Source organism: Platalea leucorodia, assembly GCF_965183815.1.
Source record: "Platalea leucorodia genome assembly, chromosome: 17".
Taxonomy (NCBI): Eukaryota; Metazoa; Chordata; class Aves; order Pelecaniformes; family Threskiornithidae; genus Platalea; species Platalea leucorodia.
In genome coordinates this window covers 8,641,413-8,667,350 of record NC_138839.1, presented here as the reverse complement: position 1 = coordinate 8,667,350, position 25,938 = coordinate 8,641,413, and the positions used below count along the sequence as shown (strand labels likewise).

Below are 25,938 nucleotides of genomic sequence, written 5' to 3'. Positions count from 1 at the left end.
CTAATCCTGCCATTGGATCTACTTAGGCGTAGACGATGACTCTTACACGGTGATGTTTGTGTGGCCGAGCACGAGGGGATTGTAGTTTCCAGGCTAAATTGTAGCTTTACATTAACTTGGTCCATGTGAGCTCATAAAAGGGTGATTTAATTACTTTTTTTTCCCATAGCCCTCAGTATAAACCAACTCAGTCAAGTGGAGAGCAAACCTGACGGTCTTGTAAGTGGCCTGAGAACAGGCCTTGATTCGGTCTAAAATTTTCCTTAAAGTGAGAGCAGCCTACTATGGCCTTGCTGTGAAGCGCGTTTATTAGCGTGCGTTTTTAACCAAGAGATTATTCTGGAAAGCAGCTGAGTAGAGACTTAAATGGTTAAAATAACTCCCGTGCTTTTCAGTCTCCAGCTGTTGAGGAGCTTGGGCTGGTCGACTTTTCAGTGGTAATCTGTTCTCAAGACCTTTCTTTCTGCCTCCCCTCCCCGCTCAGGAAGAAAAATTAGAAGGGGACAATCGTTATTTTTGTGAAACTTGTCAGAGTAAGCAGAACGCCACGAGGAAGATCAGGCTGCTAAGTCTGCCCTGCACGCTCAACCTGCAGCTGATGCGTTTCGTGTTTGACAGGTAAGCCTCTCGCTGGAGCCTGCGCTGTAAAAGCGGGAGCGCCCCGGGTTGCGTGGAAGCTCTTTGGGAAGTCGTCCGCTCGGCGCTCTCCGCGTTGATTTGAGAGCTTGAGGACTGAGCGCGCGCGTGAGCTTCTCTGGGGATGCTCGGTGGGTTTCGAGGGGAGTTAGTTTGAGATGTGAACTGTTATTGCTGTCCCCTGAACTGAAGCTTTGCCTCCGCGCAGACAAACTGGCCACAAGAAGAAGCTCAACACCTACATCGGCTTCTCCGAGCTGCTTGACATGGAGCCTTTTATGGAACAAAAAAGTGAGTTTTGCGTGCTGTGTTTTGTTAGTTTTACCCGCTGCCCCTCGGCAGACGAGAGGAGATCTCCTCTGAATCCTCTTTTTGATGGAAAATTATGTCAAGAGTTGTCGGAAGCCCACATTTCAAATAACTGCCTCGCTAAGTGCGTTGCGGAAGCCACAACCTACTTAGCGAGGTCTTGGAGAGATGCGAGTTCAAGTGCAGTCTTTATCCGCTGCCTTGCGAAATCTTTAAGCTCTGGGAAAGAAAAGATCTGTGCTGTTTCATCCAGAGCGCTACGTAACTGCCGCTTTCCTTCCAGACGGCGTCTACGTGTACGAACTTAGTGCCGTCCTCATACACCGCGGCGTGAGCGCCTACTCCGGGCACTACATCGCCCACGTGAAGGATCCGCAGACGGGCGAGTGGTACAAGTTTAACGACGAAGACATAGAAAAGATGGAGGGGAAGAAACTGCAGTTGGGGATTGAGGAAGATCTAGGTAAAACCTTTAAGTTGTGAGTGCCCTTTTAAAATAACTCTTTTCACCAAAAACACGGAGGCTGAATACGTGGAGGCCCTGATACTCTTAAAACAAAAATGCTCCTACGCGTGCTGTCACGTCTTAGGAGTAATGTGTGAAGCGGCAGTTCTGTTAATTGCAGACAGATTTTCTTCGCTTCAGCCCCGTGTGAGTGTTTACGCACACCTCGTGATCAGTTCCTCTACTCTAGTATTTCCCTTGCCTGCCGCGTGGCAGATAAGACGCTGATAGCTTGGGCAACAGTTGCCTATCGGGATGGAACAGGCAAGCTGCCGCTTCCTTGGCCGCTGTGCAAAAGGAGGCTTAGGAACAGATAACGAGATGACTTTCAGTTTCCTTAACACATTATGTTTTTATTTCCACTGAGGTGTTTTACTTGGAAGCAGTAAAGAGTCTTCGTAAAAAAATCTTGAGGCAAATAATGGCTCGGAAGCCAAAACTGCCTTTTTACTTTGCGCTTTTTCCTTCTCCTTTGCGCTCTTCTGTTCTGCCGCTGTCGGCTCATCTCGTGCCCGGGTAACCACACTCCCCGGACAGGACAGGGTCTTGATTTCTTGGAGAGCTTGGGCTGAGGCTGCGGGTTTCTCGGCCTGCAGTCGATAGATAGGAGTGGTTCAGCATTCAGCTGGCATTTTGAGTGCTCAGATTTGCAGTCGCTCGGTGTTCCTGAGCGCAGGATGCTTTGCAGTATTGGGAAACGGGGAAGTTAATGCCAGAAATTTCACTTATGATGCAAACAATCCATTCCCAGAAACACTGGCCCGCCAGGACGCTCGTGCTTCGCTGCAATTGGACTTTACGAAACGTTTCCTTTCTTTAAAGCATCCTTAAATAACAGCTTAATGAAAAGACACCCTCAGACCTATTTGCTCCCTTAGTTTGTTGTAAAGCCACATCAACCTGAGCGCGCCCTTGAGCAGGCATGGGGCATTCGCCTCCCTCTCCCGTTTCCTTCCGTGCACGCATCTGCATGATGCCGCTTTATTTTCAGCTCTCTTGCTAGTAAACACCTTCTTGCATTTCATCACGACGTACATAAACGCTGGCTGCCACCGGAGCAGCTTTGTCATCCTGTTAATGTTTGACTACCGCTTGCTTGCAACCAAATTGTGAAGCTGGCTAGACATCTAGTGGTGTAAGACAGAAAAATAAGCCCCAAAAGGAAATAAGAGCTTCTCAGCTTTTCTCTTTAACCTCCTGAGTTACCCAGCGCAGCAGAATAAGATGCAAATAAACCGCTGTGGCCTCGATCTTGTAAAGGTTTATGCTTAACCGCAAGTAAGTATTCTTGCTGAAATACAAGGCTGCTTGAAGAATATAAGTGAAGTGTGTTTAGAAGCCTCTGTAAGCTGGGAGCCTTAATATTTTTGTCAAGTGCTGATGTTCTTTGCCTGCTCCAAGCAAAACCGAGACTCCTCTTTGTTACAAATGGATGCAACAGCAGGAGGAGGTCCGTAACGTAAAGCAGAGGTCTGCTGTGGGGAGAGTCCAGCGGCCTGGCCGCGCAGATGGGAACAATTTCGATTTAGAAAATATTTAGAGAAAATACAAATAAAGAGCGCCTAGGAAGTCCCCTGGATGGTGTGCTGGGAGAGTGATGTGAACTTTTCCAGAATTTGGGAAAGACAGACGCTTTTCTCAATATTTCAATGTTCCATTTAGAGTTTGACCTATGGAAGGTTGTTCCTTTTTTTTTCTTTTTTTTTTTTTTTTTTTTTTTAAATTAAAACAACTGGTTGATTTTTGAAGCTGCAGCTGTAGATAAGTGTTTTTTCCTTGCCTGGCAGTCCGTCTGGAAACGGCAACTCTTGCAACACGAGTTTACATCGCACCACCAGCTGCTCTGAAATAACCATTTCCGTGGCCGTTCGCTCCCTAAAAGCTTTGTTGCCCAAGAGAAGGGCGCGCGTTTTCTCACGTACGCGATCACCTGTAAATAAGCTTTTCTTCCCTGAGGATTTGACTCTCTCCTTTGGTGTCGGGACACCAGAACAAGAGGCAGAGGGGAGAAACGATGTTTTTGCAAGAGCTGCTTTTGGCTCGGTGAGGTTTAATTGGGGAGAGAAGAAAGGCTCTTGTAGAGGGCGGTTCAGAGCAGGCTCCTAATTTTAGTCCCTTTGAATTACCCTGCCTCCAGAAATGCTGGAGGGTATTTGGGTCTGGCTTTGGGATACAATTTTGGCTCATGCCAAGCCCAGCGCTTGGCAAAAAGAGGCCTGGCAGAGCGCAGCGGGGAGAGGGAAGCCGGCTAGGTGGCAAACTCGTCCCGTTAACGGAGAATCAGTAAGCGAGCTCGTGGGTTTATTATATTTTTGCCTTTTGTACCACAGCAGAACCTTCTAAATCCCAGACTCGTAAACCTAAGTGTGGGAAAGGGACTCACTGCTCGCGCAACGCTTACATGCTGGTGTACAGGCTGCAAACCCGGGAGAAATCTCTGACGGTCGAAGTACCAGGTGAGTGAGTTCTGACTCTCCTGGCCCCTCCATCTCGTCTCGTGATGCTCCAGGCGGGCCAGGAGTCGGGGTTTTGCTCGAAGCCCCTTTTGTGACCGCTGTCCGTGAGCCCCCAAAGGTGCCGTGTGGCAACTCGGTGTCAAAACCCCTGGGCTTTCCTAGCACTTAAATAACATTAGCCTGATGATCCCGCCCCTGGGCACGCTCAGACCTCGCCATCTTAACCAGCGAGACGAGAGGGGAAGGGGTTAGGAGGAGATCATCCCGCTGGGAGCCGCGTGCGGCGGCGGGAGCGTTGGGATTCGCAGCCGGGATCCCGCAGGAACCGCTCAGGTTCCTGAAGGCGAAGGAGAAGAGCGTGGTTGAATGTCATTGGCAGTGCACGTACTGTGCTGGAGGTGAATAATCCTGACAGATGTCAGGTTTCTTCTGCGAGTGCTTCAGCTTTGCCATATTGAGAATAAACGGTGTGAAAATAAGAGGATGCAAGCCCTTAACAGGAGTTTTGTACGAGCGTGTTCGTGTCTTGCTTTAGAATTACTGGGGGTGGCAGAAATCCCTGTAGGTTTGGCCTGCGATTTAATGATGCTTCGCGTTTGCCTGCTACTCAATTAGAAATATTAATTAGGCCCCTGGTGCTGATGGGGATGGAGGTGTGTTCCACCTTCTTCCCTCTTCTGCAAAGCGGGGACAGCGGAGGTGGCACGTCCCCTTTGGACCTCTGCTGCTTGTTCAGGTTATCTGGATGCGGAGGGGGTAAATCGTACAGCTTTTTTCCCCCCTAATGACAGCACCAAGCTGTTTCCAGCCCCACCACCACTAAAAGCCACCCTCCGGGCCACACAGCTTTGGGAATTAGTGCTAATTCCTGCCTCAGCTCTGCGTTTTCAGCCTGTTTCCTGAGCTCTCTTGCGCTCCCTTTCCTCCTACCCCTCTGCCCAAAACAATAACTCGGCAAAAGCCTCTCCACCCAGCTCCAAATTCCTGCGCAGCCCCGCGGTTGCCTTTGTTTCACGTGGAAGCCTGCCAGGGAACAGGGAGCGAAGGGCAGCAGTCGAGGCGTGCGGTTGCGGGGAGGTTTCATGCAACTGTAAATTTGAGGCATTTTGCTTTGATGCTGTTAAAAGCGGCTTTTCCGGGACGGTGGAGAGACGTAACTTGGCTCTGACCTCAAGGGGGTCAAGCTGGTTGTTTTTTAATACTGTGTATTCTCCTAAGGTGGATATTGTGCTCTCTGGCCGCACAAGTGTTAACCTTTCTGGAAATATTTTAGCTCCTCAAAATATTGCCAAATAGGAAAAGGCTTCAGATAAGCAGATAATGCTCCCTTACACCAGCCCTGCGAGGGAAGTGTTTTATCTTCGTTTTTCCCCTGCTGAGGTTTGGTTTGTTTGGTTTTTTTCCATCAGCGACAGCAAAAATTCCCATTTCCCTCACCTTTCCATCGACACCAGGAGCTGCCCCGGTTTATCTCCCATCTCCTGAGGGCTTTTTGCTCTTGGGTTTGCAACGTGCTCGACCCCTCTCGCTGAGAGCCCGCGTACCCGCGGGGCTGCACGTCGGGACAAGCTTCAGGTGCATCAGTAGGGTGAGAAGCTCTCGCCTCCGCCCTGGGAAGGACGGGACCTTGGCAGCACGGAGGAGCTGCTCTCCGTGGGAGGCAGAGAAATGGCCGGGGCGAGAGGAATAGCAGGGAGGGATTGAAGCAGGCAGCAAAGCGTCCTGCCGAGCTCCGGCTCTGCAGCCTCTCCCCAAACCCCGCTGCACTTCGCGCGACTGCCAGCGCTCGGCGTAGGCTTGTTAGCAAGCAAAGGATTTCTCTTAGCACAGCAACCGACCCCGAGTCAATTATTTTCTTGGGCGCTGTTGTGTCGCGCAAGATAGTTGCATTTAATCATCTACAACCGTAAATATCGGAGAGAGCAACGTCCGTGCGCTTGGCTTTCGGAAAGACCTCGTATGTCGGTAGCTGCGTGGGGGAATTTTTAGGCTTGCTTGTTATCCCCAGATAACCGATCGCAGGGATAATTAACATAATTGGCATTTTTCCTTGAAATGACTGCTTTTTCTTCTTTCCCAACAGCTTTTCTGCAGGAGCTGGTAGAGCGCGATAACTGCAAGTTTGAGGAGTGGTGCAACGAAATGGCCGAGATGCGCAAACAGAGCGTGGCCAGAGGCAAAATCAAACACGAAGAGGTGAAGGAGCTCTACAAAAGGTTACCCGCTGAAGCTGGTCTGTAAGATATTGTGGTAGTATTTTGTAGTAGACCATTGTTAAGATTAGTAATGTTTTGTAACTAACCCACAACTCGCTTCTGTGGCCCGAACGCTTCGCTGGAAGGCATTAGCTGCAGCCCGCTTGGAAGAGGAGAGCGATCGCTGTCTGTTGTTGCTGTGTGCATGCTTAAGATTTGCTTTCTCTCTCTTGTTTTTCTGCCTTAACCTATTTTTCTCCTTTTTTTGCTCATTCTAATGGCCTCTGGCGTCGCTAATTCCCTCTTGCTCCTTCCCCATCAGTCAGTCTCCTGTGTGCTTCCATGCATCATGACTGTTTTCTTCTGCCGGCTGAGCAGCTTGTGTCGTTAGCGGTTAGTAGCATCGAGGCAGAATAACTGGCCGGTCTCAAAGTGCCAGCTCAGTCATGTTCGGGAGCTGTTGATCCGAATTAATCAGCAGGTAACAGGGTACGAGAATGCCTGGCCTCCAGCAGAAAATGATTTGATTCATCCCCACCGGCGCTTCGAAGCCCCACGTCTAAGCTTTGTGGTCCATCCGATGAGTGACTGGGGTTAATCCTTCCCTGCTGCTCCTTGTGCCTTGTCGCCTTAGCATGACTGAGCCCAAGGATTTTTATTCCCCTCCTTGTTTTTCTCTCCCGTCTCCCTCAAAACAAGCTTAGGGGCACTTGCTCTACCCATCCAGCGCAGGGAATTTCTCTCCACTATGCGCAACTCCTAAAAACTCCAGGATATTTGTAATTAAAGACTTCAAAATGCGCTTAATTGTGTAGCCTGTTAGCCAATTTGATTTTTAGCTTTTAATATTCATTGCCCAACGCTCGGAACCAGCAGCGAGGCTCGAATAGCCGAACAGCAGACTCCTCGGCTCCCGTAAATGTCTGCCTCTTCAATTTATGAACCGAGGTTTGCAGACAACGGGCGCTTAACTCACAAACAGGAGGGTGTCGCAGCTCATCTTGCCGAGTCCCCGCAAGCCTGAGCGGTGTTAAAATGTCACCGTTAAATCAAAGTTGTGGTGGAGGTATGAATCTGCCGTGAGTCACCATTAAAAAGGAGCAGCAAGCACTGCTGCGGTGTGTTTTCTCTCCCTCTTAGCAGAAGCAGAATAGTTTGCTCTTGGCATTTCTGACACGGCAGAGGAATAAATCTCAAAAAGATGCTTTTTACAAGTGCGGGTGAAGCTCCTCTGCCCCAGTTTGAAGATGGCAGGACCCAAAGCAGTGCCCTGAGGGCACCCACTGCCTGCTGCTGGGCACGGCCTGGGCACAGCAGCTTGCTAGCACAGCTGGCGGCAGCGTTATCCCAGAGCTGCTCGGGGTCCGATCCCGCAGGAGCTCAGGACTCTCTCTGCAGCTGTGCAGACACATTTGCTGCCAGCTTTGTGTAGCCTGCCCCAGAAAAACGTACTTTCCGGGGGAGGCGGCTTTCATCCCAAACTAGCAAACCATTTCTGACAGCGTTGCAATTCTCTGGAGGTCATGGCTGTGTATCTCTGATGGCGTTGTGTAAGACGAAAACACTGCTGATTTCTCTCGTAGAGGAGAGAGGGTTTGAAGCCCGGATTCACAAAGGTCCAGTGCAAGCTGGAAGACAAAGTATTTTCCTGTGGCTTCTCTGTTGCTCCTTTGTATGAAACATGAAGGATTTGTGTTCGTTTGATAAATGTAACTAACGGTTACATTTCCCCTCAGTTTCAGAGCTGCCCTCCTCCTCTCAGCACAGAATGGGTTTAATTTCCTCCTAATTTCCCAATCACCTCGCAAAAGGGTTTCCACATCAATACTGGGTCTCGGTATCGAGATACAGGCGTTTCACCCAAAGCTATTTCACGGCTCATACGGATGCTGACCTGCTCCTGAACCTTGGCTTTGTGCAAGGTGTTTCTCCTTTAGCAAACAAGGGCGAGCCTGCTGCTTTGTTTCCAAAAAAATCACGCTCACACGAAAAAATTTGACCATTTGCGCTGCAAATCTTAAAATGCGTGAGCGTTTCTCGCCCAGAGTTGTAAGAGCAGCCCAGACGAACACTGAAATTTTGGGTGCTGAAGGGACGGGGCGAACGCTGACCTCGTCTCTTTGCTGTTGTTGCCTTTTATTTTTCAGTTTACTCCGATGAGCTCACTCTGTTATAGAAAGAGCCTTTAATGTACGATCACAATTTAAATATTATATCTGTCCCTCGATGGACGATAGGAAAACCTTCCTCTTTCCTCGACTACTCACCAATCAGCCCCAAAAGATTTGGCAGTCTGAAAGCACTCCCTTTCCTACTCGGAGTGCTCCGCTGTTTCCTATTGATTGCTTGAATTCAAAATGACCGCTTGTTCTTGCGTATCTTAATTTCACGTAGCTCCTGTCTTCTAAATCTGCGACACGGAGCTGAGAATTGGGTGAGGGAAGCTGTATCAGATGTTTGAAAACTTGTACCGCAGAGATTTACTCAACAGCGGTAGCCTGTTAATTTTTAAAAGTACCGTTGAATATCAGAGTAATTATAAAATACCATCTGCTGCCTTGTGTATTAGCTGACACGTACGGGCTTGTTTCTCTTTGTGTTTTTTCCCCTCCCAGGTTCTCCGTATGACTTCATCTCTCTCGAATGGCTGCAGAAATGGCTAGATGAGTCTACCCCTCCAAAACCTATAGATAACACAGCCTGCCTGTGCTCACACGGCAAACTCCATCCGGATAAAATATCCATTATGAAGAGGATATCGGAGTACGTGGCTGACTTCTTCTACAGGAGATACGGAGGAGGGCCCCGGCTGAACGGTAAGGTGTCAGGCTGGAAAATGCCCTCTCCGAGTCACGTTCTCCTGCGCTGAACGTGCTTCAGAGCCTTGTTCTGATCCCAGCCCCGTTTTGAGCCATCCTTTTAGCATCATAACTTTATTTCTGCCCATAGTTTTTGTGCTGTGCTGTTATTTCCGGGTGGTTTTTTTTAATATCGCTTAATTACATTATCATTCAAAGAGATACAGTTAGTCTGATTGCAGGGTCTGTTTCAGACCCGAGTTCTGCTCTGTCTGGGAAGAGCTGCGTGCAGAGGAATTGCTGAGAAAGCAATGGTGCATTTAGGTTAGAAGAACGTAATACTTGGGTGGTTGTGTGAAGCTGATGCTAGAAAATAACAAAACTTGCACATGCAACCCCCCAGACTCTTGAAAATGATTTTCCATGCCTGCAGCACCTACAGATCCTGCGTAGGCAGCGTTGCGTGGAGCGCGCGGGTCTGCGCTGCCTCTTGCCAGCAGCACGCGCTCTGGAGCAGCACGGATGTGTGCGGGCCCAGAAAATCATTTACTGTCTTCCACCTCTCGCCTGTCCCGAGCCGCCTCCTCCGAGGGAAGCACGTACCTGTTAGCTTATGTGCTTGTGTCGCACACATCTGTCGTGCATTTTGATTTTTGGGGTCAGCCCAGCCCCTGCGGTCTTTGGGCAACCCTTAATCAAGCCCCAGGCTTAGTTTCTTTTATAAAGGAGCTCAATAACTCCCACTGAGACCAAATTAGCTCGGCTCCCGCTAGGAGCTTATAGGGAAGAAACGCAACCAGCAGAAACTGCTGTGACGCAGGCAGCCTTTGTGAAAAAAACAGGCCAACGTTTATTAATCAACTGGAAGATCGCCTGCAGGTTTTTTCGTTGAGTACGGCTGGGAGGGACGGATCGGATGCGCTGCCTTCTCCAACGTGCTTTCCTGGGTGCGACCCGCTTGCTCCCAGATGGAAATATATGCCCAGCTCTAGGCTTTCTGCTCCTGTTGGTCCGGTGTAGCTTTGCAGGAGGGTTTTTTTTTCTGGGTTTAGCTTGAAAATGCCATGATGCAGGTTTTTTTTGGGTTTTTTTTTTGCATATGCCTAAACTGTCCTGCCTCTTGACTCCCGTGTCTGTGCGTTGGCGTGACCTGGCTCGCAGCTGTAATTGCAAACTGTTGATACCAGCAGCGAAGAGCTGCGAAGCTAGCGGAACAGATCGCGCCTCGTCTGAAGCGCTTTACGCTTATTTAAGCTTCAAATGTGGCCTGATCCGGCGGTAACCCCAGGGATCTCCTCATTTACATGTGAAATCTCCGGTCACGAGGCAGGATAGTTGGTACATACCTGTCTGAGCGTGTTCAAACCAGCGAGAAGCTCAGCCATGTGTGCAATAAATCGTGTTTCTTCTTCCCCCCGCCCCAGTCAAAGCACTTTGCAAGGACTGCGTGGTAGAGAGGTGTCGAATCCTGCGACTGAAAAACCAGTTAAACGAAGACTACAAAACCGTTACGAACTTGCTGAAGATAACAGTCAAGGGGTACGTAAGTCCCAACGCTTTCAAACGTCTCTGTCAAACGTCGTCAGAGATTTTTTGGAAGTGCTTAAATAGCTTTTTCCTAAAGTTTTTAACTGTTTGGGCTCCGAAGGAGAAGGGGCTTGTGATTTGCCTTGCCGACGCTGTTCTCTCTCCGCAGGAACGATGGGTTTTGGGTTGGAAAGGCGTCCTTGCGGAGCTGGCGTCAGTTGGCTCTGGAGCAATTAAATGAGCAAGACGAAGACGCGGAGCACAGTAATGGAAAAATGAATGGGAATGCACAAAACAAAGGTAGTTCTGCTGCTGTAGAGACCCCCCAGCTCTGACTGATAGCTCCTAACAAAAGACACGTCAGATGTTCCTGTAGCTGTTTTGCTTCCCTTGTATGAGTAGGGAGGGAAGGATAATAAATCAAATAAAAAGCTTCGTCATTTAAGGAGCTTTTTATGTGATAAGCTTCAAAACTGCTGGGTGATCTTCGTACCCAGAGAAGAAGATGAGGTAATAAGTAGTTTTACAAAGCTGTGTAAAATTACTGCCCCAGACACATGATCTTTTCATCCGCTTTTGTCTGAATGAAAGAGCACAGGGGAGAAAGAAACATGAAAATTACCTAGGGGAAGGGATGAAGATGTTTATTGCGAAGGTCTATGGATGAAACAGCGCAGCTGGAAAAGCAGCTCTGGCAAAACAGCCTAGGGAAAAAAAAATCATGAATTAGACTCTTCCATGCCCGTATCCGAGTCTGTGACAATAGGTGGGGATTATTTGCCTTCTGCTCTTTAAACCTTTGGAAACTGGAGATGTCGTTGAGCTTTTTGTTTCGGCACTGAGGGCAAGAAGCTTGTTTGAATGGAAGCGGAGACGATCAGCTAATGGCATTGATCTTGGCCTTGAAGGCACCAGATACCGCAGCCCTCCTGATAATATCTGCGTGCTCTGGTGGAGCATCCATCCAGAAGGGCGGTCCGCCGAGTTACCGCCCGTTCCTCGTGCCTCGGTGGTGACCGTGGTTTCACAACAGGTTGCCACTCCCAGTAGCGCACTTGAATGGCTCGCAAGCCAACTTGCTCGTTAGGCAGATCGTTAGAGACTCTTACGAACGCATTATTGTGTTTATCATGCTCCAGTTCGGTGGCCAGCGCTTCTGTCTATGGAGCTCTGGTTCTTAACTGTAATTTATCCATTAATGTGGGGCTTGTCAAGCCCCTGGCAGGCTCCCCCTTAGTTTGTCAGGCAGCATCTGGTTTAGATCAGTATCCTCAAGGCGAAGAGCGGACTAATATTTTGCCAGGAAGGTTTCGGCTCCCTGCGCTCGTACCTAGGCTCGTGTTTAGGTTAAACTCCGAGATCTTTGGGAGCAGTGAACCCCTGTGGTGTTTTAGCCATAACAAATGCGTCCTTTGTAATCTCACAAAGGACTGGCTTGTGCTCCACGCACTTCAAAGCACTCCTACAAAGCACTCCTACGCGGCCTGTAGGCTGTAATCCCGCCTGCCCGGAGGCCAAGACATTTGAGAATAACAAATTTCCTTCCAAAGTTTCCCTTGGGTTAAGGGGTTTGCCGCAATTTGAAAGGCAACCGTGCTCCTTTCCCCCAAAGATTTTTCCTTTCCTTGGGAGAGGAACTCTGTGCAATCTTCTTCTTGTTTTTTTGTTTTTTTTTAATTAGATGAATCAAATGAAGAGAAGAGAGAGGAGGAAGAGGAGTTAAATTTTAATGAAGACATCGTTTGCCCACATGGTAAGTCCCTACGGGGGATGGAGCTGAATATATCTGTTGTTGCCCACTGCTGAAGACATTAACCTTGTAGCCTTTGCTCTGTCGAAGGCCAGCACGAGTAGTTACTGAGGAAATGCGCTTAATTCTCATTTGCCTGGTGTTTCTTGATACTCAAACTTCAAGCTTTTATTTGCGAGCGCTATCCCATCGCAGTCCAGGTTTTGTAAAGCAGTGAAACGAGCGTGAACGCATCGATGCTTGGATGCTGCGGGTAACGCTGGGCTGCGGAAGCCAGCATCTCTTCCTCTCGCTAACGAAGCGCCGTGATGGAGTGAGGGCAGCACCAAGGATCTGCGGCCACTTGGAAGCTCTGAAAGTGTTAGGAGCAAAACAAGTGGTGTAAATCAGTCGAGGTGGGAGCTGGGAGTATCCGTTTATTCTCTCGGTTTACATGAAAACAGGAGCACTTAGCTAACAACTGTCGAAACATGGGCTTATCTGGGAGCGGCTGGGACCGCTCAGGATATCGATTTACCAACCTGCTGTGCTTTCCTGTCCACTTACATAAGGTTTTGCCCCGATGTTAGTTGTTTTGCTAAGTGACGGTTCATTAGCTACATCCTTGGCTACCCTGTTGTTTAAATCTCACTTTTTTAGCTTGTATGTGGCTCCCAGACAGAACTCTTCTAGTAAGCTCCTGTTTGGAGGCATCAGTTTGGAGCCAGGGATGCTCGGTCTTGTTCCTCGTAAGAAAGAAACGTGTCATAAATTAGCAGCACACCTCCTGTCGTCAAGGCTAATCAGGGATGTAGAGTAATGGCTTGATAAAACCTCATTTTAAAGCAGAGTGTTTAAGCACTTTGTGTTTTTCAGAGCCTTTAACACCGTGTTTCCCATTGCCGCGAGGCTGCTGCTGTTAAGTAAAAGCATGCAGCGTGGCGAGGAAACATTTAATGTAGCCAGACATGATAAAAATAGACCAACAGGCTCTTGAAAATATTATGCTGGTAAATCGCTAGTTGATCTGTGACTTTGGGTCATATCAGACTAAATAATACTAAATATGGGGGCCGCCGGCGGGTCGGATTTCATCGTTTTGAGCTAACCTCCGATTGCTCATGGAAAACAGCCTTTTCACTTTTAAAATGTCACTCTGGAGTGTATCAGCAAATCTGTAGTCTCGGTCCTACAGCCTTCATTTCGCCGTGGAGGAAGTTCCTGCCTTCGCGGTAGGCTCTGGAAAAGCCAGCGCTTTATCTGTGAGGTCTGGCTGGCCTCCAGAAATGCCATCCGGGCGTTCCCTTAAGAGCTCCCTTTGCATCTTTGCTGCAATTTCTCGCTCTCCGGTAGCTGCCCGACCTCAGCGAATAATTTTTTCCAGATACCAAGTTAAGGCTTCTTTTGATGTCTGTGCCCAAAACGTGTCCCTGGACGGTGGGAGGGGGAAGCAGGGTCAGCAGCGGTTCGGATCATCTTCTTCCAGATGGCAAAGCACTTGTTCCCCGCACACCCAGAGCTGATTTTTCCACCTCTTTTGCTCAACAGCTTATTAATCTGTTTTCATTAATCATGCGGTGTCAAGGCACTTGTTTGTACAAGCTCAGTTTTTCCCCATTCTTGCTGGCTCTGGAAAGCAGCCTGGTCCTGCCTCCTCGTATGGTAAAGCTGGGCCACTTGGTCATGTTTGATGAAGAACAAGTGGCCAAGTGCTGCGTCGAAGCAGTCCAGCCCGACCTTTGTTTATTAGAGGAAAAGCAGGAGGGGAGCGTTGCTATTTTTTCCCTTTGGGGCTGGCAGAAATCCAGGCTTGGCTGGAGCGAGGAAAGCCGACGGGTCCGTGGGACTGAGGAGCTGCTTGTAATGTTAAAGAGCTACCGGAGGGTGGGGAGGAGGGAGCCTTTTCTCCCTGTCTTCTTTCTGTAGCTCTTCAGGCTGTAGAAAAGCAGATAATAAGGTATCGCACCCTTTGCTGGACACCGCTCAGCACCGCGACTTCGCGGTTGCTTTGCTTCCCTCTTGCTGGCGAAATCCACGTCGAGGCGTGAACGTTCCCGTGCTGCATCCAGATCCGAGTTTGCATCTCGGTTTTGCAGTGACCGTTCCTCTTCGTTCTCGCTGCGACTGCGTGTAGCACAGCCGTGCCTTGTCTTCCCAGCTGCTGTCTCGTAGGGAGCTGCGGTTTTGTTTTCCCCTTGGCGATCCTGCAGGCGGGTGGCTGGTTGGATTCCCGAGCCCTCGCCTTCTCCAGTTTTTTCCAAGCCTTGTTTGTCCGTCGTGCGGACATGGTGTCCAGATGCGTGAGCGTGACCGTTCTGACACTTCTGTCGTGAAAACGGCAAGCACAAATGCCTCGTGCTAAACCGTTCTTGGGTTTTTTTGAGCTGCTTCAGCATCAGGATAAATAATACAGCAGGCAAATCGTCTGGGGGATAGCTGGTAAACCTTGCTTCGTATCTTTGCACCCCAGTTATTCCCTAGAGCAGATCTAGGGTGCAAAATCTATCCTTTCCAGCTTTTGATGTGCTTGGATAGGGCACGTGAAGCCGTCTGCGATTATACAGCGGTTAATTTTGTTTTTCAGGGGTGCGGAAAGCACCTGGCTCCTGTTTGATGGGCACGGGGTTAGCCTGCAGCTTGGTGAGTGGAGTCACCATAAAAATGTAGCTATGGATAGCCAAGATCAGAAGACAGTAGCCCTGTGCCCCGTTGGCTTGTCCTTGCTTTTCCGAGCATCTCTTTACCGCCGCTTGTGTTTGATCAGCTGCTTGGGTTCATGAGCTTTGAAATCTAAAGGACATTATTATGAATTAAAATCTTATTTTTTTTGTCCCTGTCTAAACAAGGAAATGATAAAGAAGTTGAAGGTGACTTTGTGCATTGGTTGCGCTCTTTTTTGCTGACATGGTGTTGGCTGATAAGTGCGTGAATATCTTCCCCCACGTTTATACCCTGTAATCTCTTAAATCTAGTTAGGGCTGCAAAACGTCGCTGAGCGCGTCAAGAGCAAAGCCCTTCTCTTGGCTCTCTCCCTGCAGGTGACCTGTGCATATCCGAAAACGAACGGAGAGTGGTTTCCAAGGAAGCCTGGGAGAAACTCAAGCAATATTTTCCAAAGGCCCCTGAATTCCCAAATAACAAAGAGTGCTGTTCCCAGTGCAAGGTATTTGCCAAATACATCACCCTTTTGTTGACTGTAAATACATAGTCATATTTCTGGTTTTCTTTTTAATACGACCCAATGCAGTGGAGGAGAGTAACGTCGCCTTTTAATAGCAGCTAGGAACTGAAGCCGTGGTCTAATTAACTGTTTCATGCAGATTTTGGAGCGTGAAGGGGAGGAAAACGAAGCTCTGCATAAGATGATGGCCAGCGAGCAAAAGACTTCTCTCCAGAACCTGTTTCATGATAAATGCAGACCTTGCCTGGGCAGCTGGCCGCAGGTATGGGAAGGAGTGTGACGAGGGGAACGTAGCGGGCCTTGGGGGAGGTTTTTATTAGCTTTTATCCCTCCTAAGAAATTTTATTTCACCTGCAAGAGAGAGACTTGCCTGGTAATCATTCACTCTGTCCGAGCGAGACCGTGCCTGCGCTGGGAAGCCCGTGCCAGCGGAGCTTACGTGTGTGTTGTGCCGAGGTGTGATTTCCCCCGATTAGCTGTGCTGGCGCAAAGCCCTGCTAAAGATACGCGAGGATGGCTCGTGTGCCAACATAGCTGTCACTGGCCTGGAGTCAGCTAGATAAGCAGCGACAGTATTGCTGCTGTGGTTACATCTGGCCCTAGAAGGACCGAAACGGTGCGGCTGTGCCGGTGGAGGCGGCTTTCCGCTGCCCTCCCTCTGCCTTCCCACGCAGGCCAGGCTTTTCCTGCTGGTCGGACAAAATTCACATGTGCTCCGGCATCCTCCTGCATCCCGAGAGCTCGGGGGGAGCTTCCCTAAATGCTGAAAACCCGCAAACAGGAGCGACGGTCGTGCAAGACCTCTCGTACCGGCTTCTCCCTGGTACAAGCGTGCAGCTCTCCAGGACTTTCTTGGGGCTTCGAGGCGGCTGAAAAGAAATGGCACAAGCTGTTGGCTCCACGCCTTGGCTCCTGGACGCCTTGCGGCGCTGATTAATGATTGACTCTTAGATCCTGCCAAGCTGCTTTGGCAGGTGTCTGCCTCGCTCGCTGCTACGTGTGAGGGCAGCCTGCTGCTCTCGGGTGCCTTCTCCGGCCGTGAATTAATATTGAGGTCGACACGGATCCGTGTCTCAGAACCGGGGAGCCCCAAAAGGGTTTCAATGGGAAACGCTGAGCCGGAGAGCTGCCGGGCCCTACCGCGGCGGTATTTAAGGGTAGTATCTGGTTGGGTCTGCTTTTGTAGCTGGAGCGGGCGATGGAAAGCTGGAGCCCATCACCATGGGTCAGCTCGAAATATCAGGGTCTCTCCAGGCAGCGAGGCTACATCCTCTGCTCTCTTTGAATTTCCCAAGGGAGCATGATAAAAAGGAGCTGGGGATCTCTCCCTCGAGCTTTGCGAGTTTTCCTGATCCAAAACAGTTGAGGGTTGGGGAAGAAAATAAGCGGAGCGGTTTAATCTAGAGAAAATAAAGGGAGATGGAAAAAAAAAAAAGGTATGTTCCTCAGGTGTGCCGAATTTTGCTGCAGAAAGATGGAGTGAGCCTTGAAATCTGCGCTAGGGAAAGCAGTGAGGATAGATGAGCAGGGAAATGACTTTGTCACCCAGCTCTTAGGGTCTAGGTGGTTTCTCGTCCAGGAGCAGACTTTCTAATGGCAAATCAGTTGGGACAGGAAAACAACCGTTTATCCTAAAAACTCTGCCTCATGAGCGTGCACAGTTTTGAACCCGTGCTGCCGCCAAAAGGAGAAACTTCTGGATTTTGATGGGTGAAGCAAACGAGGCAGGTTGGGGTGGTCTCACCCCACACCCACCGGGATGCATCGGCTTTAGACCCCCAGTACCCGGCGAGAGAAAGCACGGTGCTGGGGAGTCTTAGCTGCTCCAGGGGAAATGACCGTTTCCTGCTGCCAATTAAAGGTAATTGCATCTAAAGCTAAATTAACTTTGTAATAAACAGGAGATTAGTAATGTAAGTGCTTAGTACTTGATCCCAAATTATTTTACTTGGCTTTCCCAGCGCGCTTGGATGGAGTTGTCATGGTAAAAACGCTGAGGTCTCGAAGAGAATGAGTGCTGCACAAAAAGCTGAACAGTCATCGCTTCTCTATTGTTGGATTAATTAAAAAAGATCCTTTTTTTTTTTCCCTCTTTTCACCTCCAGGAGACAGATGAGCTGTATATTGTTTCGCAGTTCTTTGTAGAAGAATGGAGGAAATTTGTCAGGTAACTTGGCTTGCGGTTTTTGGTGCTTTTTATGCCTTTTTTAGGGGGGCTGTAGATAACAATTTTGCTTTTGAACCCCAGCGCGGTGTGTAGTTACCCGCAGTTTGCCTTTGTGGAAACAAGAAAACTGATTTTTGCAGGACTTGTATCAGTTGTAATACGTTGTAAGAAACTGAATTTCCTTGTTTATCGTGTCTTAACCAGATGGTCGGATTAGATAGTAACCTGATTAGTTTTTTCATCTGTCTGGAGCTGTATCCTATAGGCAAAGGTCACCGTCAATCCTGTTTCCACGGGCTGCTGGTGGTAGGAGATGGAAATCTCCGCAGATAGGAGAGTAATTTTGCAAGGCGCGGGAACGCAGATCTGATTTCCTCGTCGGTAGTAGTTTAATATTCCCTGTTGGAATGCCTTCTGTAAATATTCTTGGCTGCCTGCAGAGTTGTGGTTTTTGGGAAATAACCTGACCAAGCTTTGCAAACCGCTTTCCTTTGCCCGTGCAGGAGGCCGATGCGATGCAGCCCCGTGTCCTCGGTAGGAAACAGTGCCCTTCTCTGCCCCCACGGGGGCCTCATGTTCACCTACGCTTCCATGACCAAAGAAGACTCCAAACTGTGAGTTTCTTCTCTTCACGCGGCTGCCTTCGGCTCCCACGAGCCTCGGGGAATGTTCCCGGCGGCTCGCTGAGCTGCGGCAACACGAGGAGCAAATGCTTTCCCTTGAAGAAAATGAAGGGTCGCTTTTTCAGGCCCACCTTAGCCTTCGTGCAAGGCAAGACCTAAATTGTCGAAGGATGCTGGGTCAGGAAAAAAGAGAGCTTACTTCAGCTTGGCTAGTTCCTAACAATAAACTACCCTGAATTTGACCGGGGCGTAGAAACATCCGGCTTCCTTACGATTTGCTTTCCGTGAGACTTGCCCCCGGAGCGCTGGACGCCGGGCTGGAGTTCATGCTCCATGGCGTTGCTTCTGCAACTAAAAGTAGCAGCTCTTCCACTCCTCTCCTCCTCCATCCTCCCTCCGGCATGACTGGAGCATAACAGCGTCACTAATAACACACTACTGTTTCCCTGTTCTCTTGGGCGTACAGGCCCTCCCGCGTAGCTGGAGTTATGGGTTGATTTTGCAGCTTTTCTTTCATTAACAGACTAAAAAAGAAAAGGGGAGGCTGTTCAGGAGCTCGGGGCTTGGCTTTTCCATGTCATAAAGCACGTTCTTGTTCCTTTGCACAGTATAGCTCTAATATGGCCCAGCGAGTGGGAGAGGATTCAAAAACTCTTCGTCGTGGATCACGTCATCAAAATCACCCGAACGCAAGCTGCCGGGGCGGACCCCGAGAGCGCACTTTACACCTCAGAGCCCCGTGAGTGAATCTTTTGCCGCTCTCCGTGCTCTCTTCTTCTGCTAATTGGTGCCGGCTCCCTGGGAAACGGCTCTTTTTCAGATAAAGGGGCAGATCTAAGGGGATCGGTGGTAAACAAGGAGCTTGGCAGATGCCCCTGGTTACAGGAGCCGCTGGGGTTAGCAGGGAGAGGCACTGGGCAGGTGTCTCCGAGGAGCTGAAGCAATTAAATGCATTTTTCCTTCGTGCCTCCCCAGAACTCTGTCCGGAGTGCAGAGAAGGGCTGTTATGCCAACAGCAGCGGGACTTGCGTGAGTACACCCAAGCAACCATCTACATCCATAAAGTGGTGGATAATAAAAAGGTACGGGCTCCCTCCCTCGGTCCTTGCTCATCCTGGCTCCGTTTCACGTAACGGAAACGGCGCCGAGTACCCAAATACCGATCCGAACGCGGCGGCGAGGGGGCTGTCGCAGCCTGCCGCGTCCCCGCAGGGGTGGGACCTGCCGGTGGGGATGCTGGTGGCCTGTGATGGTGGTGGTGGGCAGGGCTGCTCTCTGCGGGCAAAAAGCACCCAGGGCTGCGGCTCGTGGAAGCTATCGCTTTGGCAAAAAAAGCAAATGGGAAAATTCTGGCTGTAGCGGCTCTGAAAATTTGGTCTCCTTGAGGCTTCCTTTTGCCAAACCAAATCCTTTGCGTTATCAGGTATCTTCACGGCTGTTCCCAGCTTTGATTATTTTAGGCAATGTTGTAACCGTTTCTGTCTTCAGAATTGTGTTATCAGGCTCTACCTGTTCTCCTCCCCCTCCAATATTTGTCATTTCTTTTCTTGGTTGCTCACTTGAGCATTTATTCCTAGATAGAAATAAGCTTTTCAACCTCCATGCTGATGAAATAGCAGTGAACTTAGAGATGGTTTTCAAGATCCCCTACGAAGCTGTGAATTCTGTCTCTGCTTTATCTCTCTGGTTTAGGGGACCAGTATCAGGTCTAGAATTGGCTTTACAGGTAGCTGAAAACTGGTAACAGTAAGTCTTTCTCCTTAGGGCTTGTTTTACGCTTTAAAGGGGGAAACCAAGGCTCGTGGGCAAGCTCAGATAAAGATTTTCCCTGCACCTTTGCAGCGTGGGGCTTTATTTCTTTTTTTTTTTTTTTGTGGCTTCTCATTGATTTCCACCTCCCTGCCAATCTAAGGGCGGAGCTGGAGCCCGGAGAGCTGCGGGGCGCCGGAGGCTGGATGGGTTTCTGCCTTGGTTGTGAGATGTAGAGCACGCAGCACGGTCTTGAGCCATGGTTTTCAGCCTGACTCGAGGCTGAATCCTGAGGCTGTAGCTGGGCTCTGGTGCAGAGGAGGGTTGGTTGTTGGTTTGTTTTTTTTTTTTTCTGGTGCTGGACAGGACCGTGCTCACACGTGGGGCTGGCAAAAAACAGGCAGCTATTCTTTGCCGAGCAGCTGGAGTTGGAGAGAGGGGGCGAGAGCTTGCCTGCGAGATCCCTCATTAACAGGGCAGCCTCGGCGAGATGCGAAGCAGCAATAATGCCCGCCAGCAGCGCGGCAGCGCTGCCCGCGAGGGTTGCGGATGGCAGCGCTCGGAGCCGCGGCTTCCTTCCCTGCCGGTTTTGATTTGCAAAGTCGGGGAGCGTTTCCCATCCCCTCGCCCCTTCTCTTCCCCCCTCCGCAGCCCTCCGGGTACCTCCTTCGGCTGACGCTGCAAGAGGAAAGCCACGGCCGTATAAAAATCAGCGTAGGGCGGCACTGCTGGAATCCGGAGGGCTCTGGGGAGGCTGCGGTTGGTGCTGGATGTTTGGGAGCTGGGATTGCCTCGTTAATTGCAAATAGATTGACGGAGAAGCGAGGTCTCAGACATCCAGGATGGAGAGCGCGCCAGTCTCCTGGGCTCCTGCAAACCCCATCTCCAGCCAAAGCGTGGACGTGAATTCACGTCCGGCAGATCCATGCCTCCTGCACTGACTTACACGGAACTGAACGTCCTTTTTATTCAGATGTTTGTGTAAATTATTTAGATTTCATTTACTTACAACCTCCAGACCCGTAAATAATGGTGCTGAGTGCCTCTGTCGGTCTGCTGCAGGGATGGATAAGTGTCTAATTTACAAATAATATTCCTTGCTGCGTGTTAGGGCTTTCATAATACGCTTAGATGAACCAGAGAAGCAGCCAGCTAATGGGAAAGAAATCAGTCCAGGCCCCTGGAGACTTTCCCTTTGCCTAGAGAGGAGCGTAGGTCCTGAGCCGCAGGAAGCACCTGCAATTCAACAGAGGAGCTGCTTCTCCTGCGTCGAATCCCCCCATGGTTCGCCGCAGCTGGGGAGGGGTGGAGAAGATTTTGCAGAGCCTGTGGAGCCGGATCCCGGGGTTATTCCCGCTCTTTGCCTCGGTTTGTCGGCTCGAGATGGCATCCCGGAGGTCTCCGCAAGCCGTTTGCTGTGCCGTGCCGGTGTGGGTTGGTGCTGTCGGGTTAGTTACGGAGAATGATTTTTATGACTTCAGGTAATGAAGGACGCTGCTCCAGAGCTGAACGTGAGCAGCTCAGAAGCTGAAGAGGAAAGGGAGGAAAACAAGCCAGAGGGGGAGCAAGACCCAGATTTTAACCAGGTAGAGATCAAAAATACCGCCAGGTTCCTTGGTTTTTGCGTCATCCTCTTGAGTCAGCATGATGGGATAGCCCTCCTCCTCTGTTTACCGCTAGCAGGCAAAAACAAGTGTCTTAAATTGTCATTTTAACGGTCGTACCGCACCATCGCTTTGGTTTTGGAGAGATCAAATACCGATGGTGACTCGTACGCTTGGCTGGTAACCCGCCCCGCGCTCGCGTTAGAAGCAGGAACGGAGGTTTCGAGGCAAGTCCTTCGGTCCTCTCGATGCTTGCATGCGGCCGTTCGCTTTCCAAGGGGTTTTTCAACGCTTCGCGCCTTCCCTCGCATGACCGACTCACCCGAAACGCAGCCCGGAGTTCAGGGAGGTTGTATTTTCTACCAATCCCAAACTTGGGCTCTTGATTATTGCCTCTTGTTTCTAGACCAACGGTGGTGCCAAGCGCCAGAAGATCTCGCACCAGAGCTACATCGCTTACCAAAAGCAAGGCATCAGGCGAAGCACCCGGCACCGGAAAGTCAGAGGGGAGAAAGCGCTGCTCGTTTCTGCTAATCAGACACTGAAAGAGCTGAAAATACAGGTAAGGTGGTTTTCCTCCAAGGAATGAGTCGTCTCGAGTAAGAAAATAAAATCCGGGAGCGCGCGGCTGGAGGGGATGGGGGGGGGAAGAGTATAAAATCCCACGCGGCGTCGAAAGGTGCGCGTTGCTCTTCTGAACGCGGTTATTTTTGTGTCGCTCGGCAGTATGTTTTTCCCTCCGCACAAAATCAGCGTGTCTCATTGTGTTGGCACAGATCATGCATGCATTTTCAGTTGCTCCCTTCGACCAGAATTTGTCGATCGACGGGAAGATACTGAGCGACGACACCGCAACGCTCGGCAGCCTGGGAGTCATCCCCGAGTCCGTCATTTTATTAAAGGTGAGAGCGTGGCTGCCAAAATAAAGTCGAATAAAGCAGAGAATTGAACCGATTTTTATCCAAACCGAAGAGAAACACGTTGCGGTGGGTGTGAAAACTGCCTGCGCTAGACGTGCCCACCCGTGGCTGCTCGGTAGCCTGATTTAACGAGTTCCTCCTGGAGCTTGGAGGAGGAAAACTCTTTATTTTTTTAAAGAGCATTTATTAGCTGGCCTTTGCGGCTGAGCTGTGTGCGTACCAGCCCAAAATACGGCTAAATGAGGGAGCGACTCCTCCCCGCTTGTTCCCAGACGGTGTTTGAGCAAGAGCCCTCTTCCCCGCTCCCCTCCGGAGCAGGAGCGTGACCTAATCAGGCCGTGAACTTCCAAACGAGGTTGCTCGCTCGTTAATCCCCTGCTCCGCTTTATTTTCCAGGCTGATGAGCCAATTGCAGATTACGCGGCGATGGACGACGTTATGCAAGGTGAGGAGGGGATCCCTGAAAGGTTTGGGGTTCCGAGAAGTATTGGTGGCCACGGACCGTGGTGGATTGGGGTTGTAAAGGTAGAAAATGGAGACGTTGAAGCTTTCCCGTCACCGGGAGATTCAGCGGTACGCCGCCGCTCAGACAAAAGATCCTTTTAGAAACGACTGTCAGGAGAGTCCTAACGCTGTGCCTTTTTCTTTCCATCCCCAGTTTGTATGCCTGAAGAAGGATTTAAAGGTGAGTCTGGGTTTTTTTTTTTTTTCCTCCCCCCTTTATTTAAGCCTAACTTCATCCCCTAAGCGTCGTCATCTTTCGGTGGTTGTCTTTTCTCCTCAGGGACTGGTTTACTTGGACACTGATGGTTTTCTAAGCGTTGACAACAGAGGAGCGACCAGAAGGGAAGAGGATTTTGACATGGTAGGGCATTAAAAGAAATAAAGGTGGACACAGGACTGAACTCTTTGACTCTTCCAGAAGGCAGAAACCCATTCTGAAATGACTGCCCCCCTCCAAAAAAATGCCTTATGTCAAAGCAGATTGCACTGAAGGACACCCTGCCTTCGAGAGAACGTTCCCGATTTTATATTTAATAAAGCAACAGGAAGGTTGGAAAGTTTAGCGGCGGTAAGAGCGTATCGTGTTTACAGGCGAGGGAGACGGAGGCGTTCTCGTGTGTTCCCCGACTCGAATCCCGCGCCGCGCTCGTCTCTCCGAAAAGGGGTTGTAATCCAGTAGATCAAAAACATCTTGATCTGTTCTCCAGTAACTCTTTAGGCGTAACCTGCTTACAGATAATCCTGTCTTTGATCCACTATTACTCTTTCAGTACAGCATGGAAGTAAAGAAATCGTTACTTGTGAGGAATGTCTAGCTCTTTCAACAAAAAAAGATACAAAAGCCTTCATCTCTTTAACCCCAAACGTAAGCTGTGGTCTGCCTCCGAAAGCCTCCCGTCGCCGAGGGGACGGGGAGCCGCCTCCCTCGCCGCCTCCTCAGCCGCTCGCCTTCGCCTCCAAACGTTGGATGATCTTTCGATAACCGCTGGGTCTCTCTCTGTCAACTGTATTTTTTAGAAACGTGGGGTATTTTAACGACTTTTGATAACATCTTTTTCCTCCAGTCCGGGCCTGCCAGGAGCGCTCGTGCCCGTGGCTTGGGCGGACGGCGAAGGGGGCACGGGTGGGTGGCGTTTCCCATGGGAAGAGGTTTTTTTTTGGTCCTCTCTTCTCCTCGTTTTTCAGGAATGCACTAATAATTATTTGGTTTTTTTTTACATCTGTAGCTCCCAGAAAGGATCTCTCCCCGTTGCCTGTGGGTAGCAAGGAATAGCGTACCGCTTCCAGACTTAAAGGGCGCTGTCGAGGTATCTCCGTAATAAAGTGAGACGTTCCCTCTTCCTTTTCAGCCTTTTAACTTCTTTCCGTGGCAAAATGCGATGCGGAGAGTCGGGTTGCTGCCGCATCAGCTTTAATTTTAAAGGATTTGCAGGAGTCTGGGGCTGCGAGGAGAGGCGGGGAGGGCACGTATCCCATCCCGACACCCCCGGCGGCCTTTATTTTAAACGTTCTCTTTTATCCGAGGAATTAGAGCTGCCCTTGGCCGAGCGCGGGGGCTCCGCGTCCTCCTCCCCGGCCCCGCCGGTTGTGGGGCGAAGCAGCCGGCGTTTGGGGCCGTGGAACTCTTAAAAAGTGGGGTTTGGGGGCAATTTGGACCCGCGTATTCTTTCCCAAGGTAAAGGTGTCGGCAGGACTTCGGCGCGCCACAGCCCCTCCATCCTTCGGGAACGGGCAGGAGGTTTTCTTCTTCCCTGACTGAAGCACTCGCTTGTGTACATATTTCCTGGAAATTCCTTATTTTTTTTTTTTCTCAATTTGCTGTTCATTTTTGTTTTTCTAATGTTACAAAAATCTCTTCCTTGAGCTTATACCGTTGCAAAATTAAAAGTCTCGAAACTCAGCGGGGAGGAAGGAGCCGGGGCCGTGGCGGCGTTTCCGCGGAGCGATGGACGGCCGCGCCGCGGCATCGCCGTATCTCCCGGAGGCCGCAGGTACAAGATGTGATCAAAGGCCCAGTTACCGTTTTGTCTGTTCTTTGCAAACATTATTGGATTAAAATTGTCATTGGAGCTGTGGAAGCCTTATTAAAGCGCATACACGTGGTCTGGCTTGGAGTTTAACGCCTCGTTTGGGGTTTAGCGTCCTGCGCATCCCAAAAAAGGGCTGCGGGGGCCGCGGGGTCGGGGTGGGAGCGAGCGGGATCTCTCCGGAGCGGGAATCCTGCCAGCCTTGGCGCACGGCGGGGGTTTTATCGAAGCCTCGATGGGCGCCGGAGCCTTGGCCGGGCCGTGCGGTGCTTGGCAGCCGCTCCCCGCTGGCAGCGCCGGGGCGCGATGGGCCGAGGCGGCCCCGGGGCCATTTCGGTGTCCCGGCGCCTCGCGTTGCCGTCCCCGCGCTGGCGCCTGGCCCGGGCGGCCGCTCCCCGGGGGCTGCGTGGCCGCGGCTCCCTGCCAGCCCCCGGCTCCTTCCGCGCTGGCACCCGGCAGCGGGGAGCCTGTGCCAGCCCCGTTCCTCGAGGGACCCGCAGCCGGGGTGGCCAAAATGGCCCCTGGGGGGGAGATGGGTGCTGGGGCGGGGGGGGGTTGACCATGTCCTGGGTGCTGTTGGGGGGGGGGGGGTACCCTGGGTGCTCAGGGGTGGGTGGGTGGACAGAGGGGGGTACCTGGGTACCAGGGAGGGATGGGGGCACCCTGGGGTGCAGGGGAACCCCACGAGCCGGATGGGGAGGATGAGGAGGATGGACAGAGGGGTAGCTGGGTGCTGGGGAGGGATGGGGGCACCCTGGGTACCCCTGGGGTGCAGGGAGGACCCCAATAGCTGGATGAGGGGATACAGGCGATGGATGGGGGGTACCCCAAGTGCCAGGGAGGGATGGGGAGCACCCTGGGTACCCCTGGGGTGCAGGGGGGACCCCACGAGCTGGATGGGGAGGGTGAGGAGGATGGACAGAGGGGTACCAGGGAGGGATGGGGGCACCCTGGGTACCAGGGAGGGATGCAGGGGGAACCCCAAGAGCTGGATGAGGGGATACAGGC

At 50.8% G+C, this 25,938-nt stretch overlaps 1 protein-coding gene across 6 annotated transcripts in view; it reads left to right on the top strand.

The window, feature by feature from the left end:
- Positions 1 to 25,005, top strand: part of USP48 (ubiquitin specific peptidase 48) — a 30,260-nt gene extending 5,255 nt beyond the window's left edge. Inside the window, exons 7-27 of one of the 6 annotated variants that reach the window (XM_082329102.1) lie at positions 485 to 618; positions 845 to 927; positions 1,229 to 1,408; positions 3,784 to 3,906; positions 5,990 to 6,139; positions 8,717 to 8,917; positions 10,324 to 10,438; positions 10,596 to 10,726; positions 12,108 to 12,179; positions 15,194 to 15,318; positions 15,476 to 15,598; positions 17,442 to 17,503; positions 18,007 to 18,117; positions 18,735 to 18,865; positions 19,102 to 19,208; positions 21,357 to 21,461; positions 21,886 to 22,041; positions 22,256 to 22,381; positions 22,796 to 22,844; positions 23,058 to 23,084; positions 23,184 to 25,005. In XM_082329102.1, coding sequence (XP_082185228.1) covers positions 485 to 618; positions 845 to 927; positions 1,229 to 1,408; positions 3,784 to 3,906; positions 5,990 to 6,139; positions 8,717 to 8,917; positions 10,324 to 10,438; positions 10,596 to 10,726; positions 12,108 to 12,179; positions 15,194 to 15,318; positions 15,476 to 15,598; positions 17,442 to 17,503; positions 18,007 to 18,117; positions 18,735 to 18,865; positions 19,102 to 19,208; positions 21,357 to 21,461; positions 21,886 to 22,041; positions 22,256 to 22,381; positions 22,796 to 22,844; positions 23,058 to 23,084; positions 23,184 to 23,206 — 2,334 coding nt within the window. In that variant the 3' untranslated portion in view covers positions 23,207 to 25,005. Of the gene's footprint in view, positions 1 to 484; positions 619 to 844; positions 928 to 1,228; positions 1,409 to 3,780; positions 3,907 to 5,989; positions 6,140 to 8,716; positions 8,918 to 10,323; positions 10,439 to 10,595; positions 10,727 to 12,107; positions 12,180 to 15,193; positions 15,319 to 15,475; positions 15,599 to 17,441; positions 17,504 to 18,006; positions 18,118 to 18,734; positions 18,866 to 19,101; positions 19,209 to 21,356; positions 21,462 to 21,885; positions 22,042 to 22,255; positions 22,382 to 22,795; positions 22,845 to 23,057; positions 23,085 to 23,183 lie in introns of those variants that run through there. The other 5 variants (XM_082329101.1, XM_082329104.1, XM_082329103.1 and 2 more) reach the window with 5 other exon arrangements.
- The last annotated feature ends 933 nt before the right edge of the window (positions 25,006 to 25,938 follow it).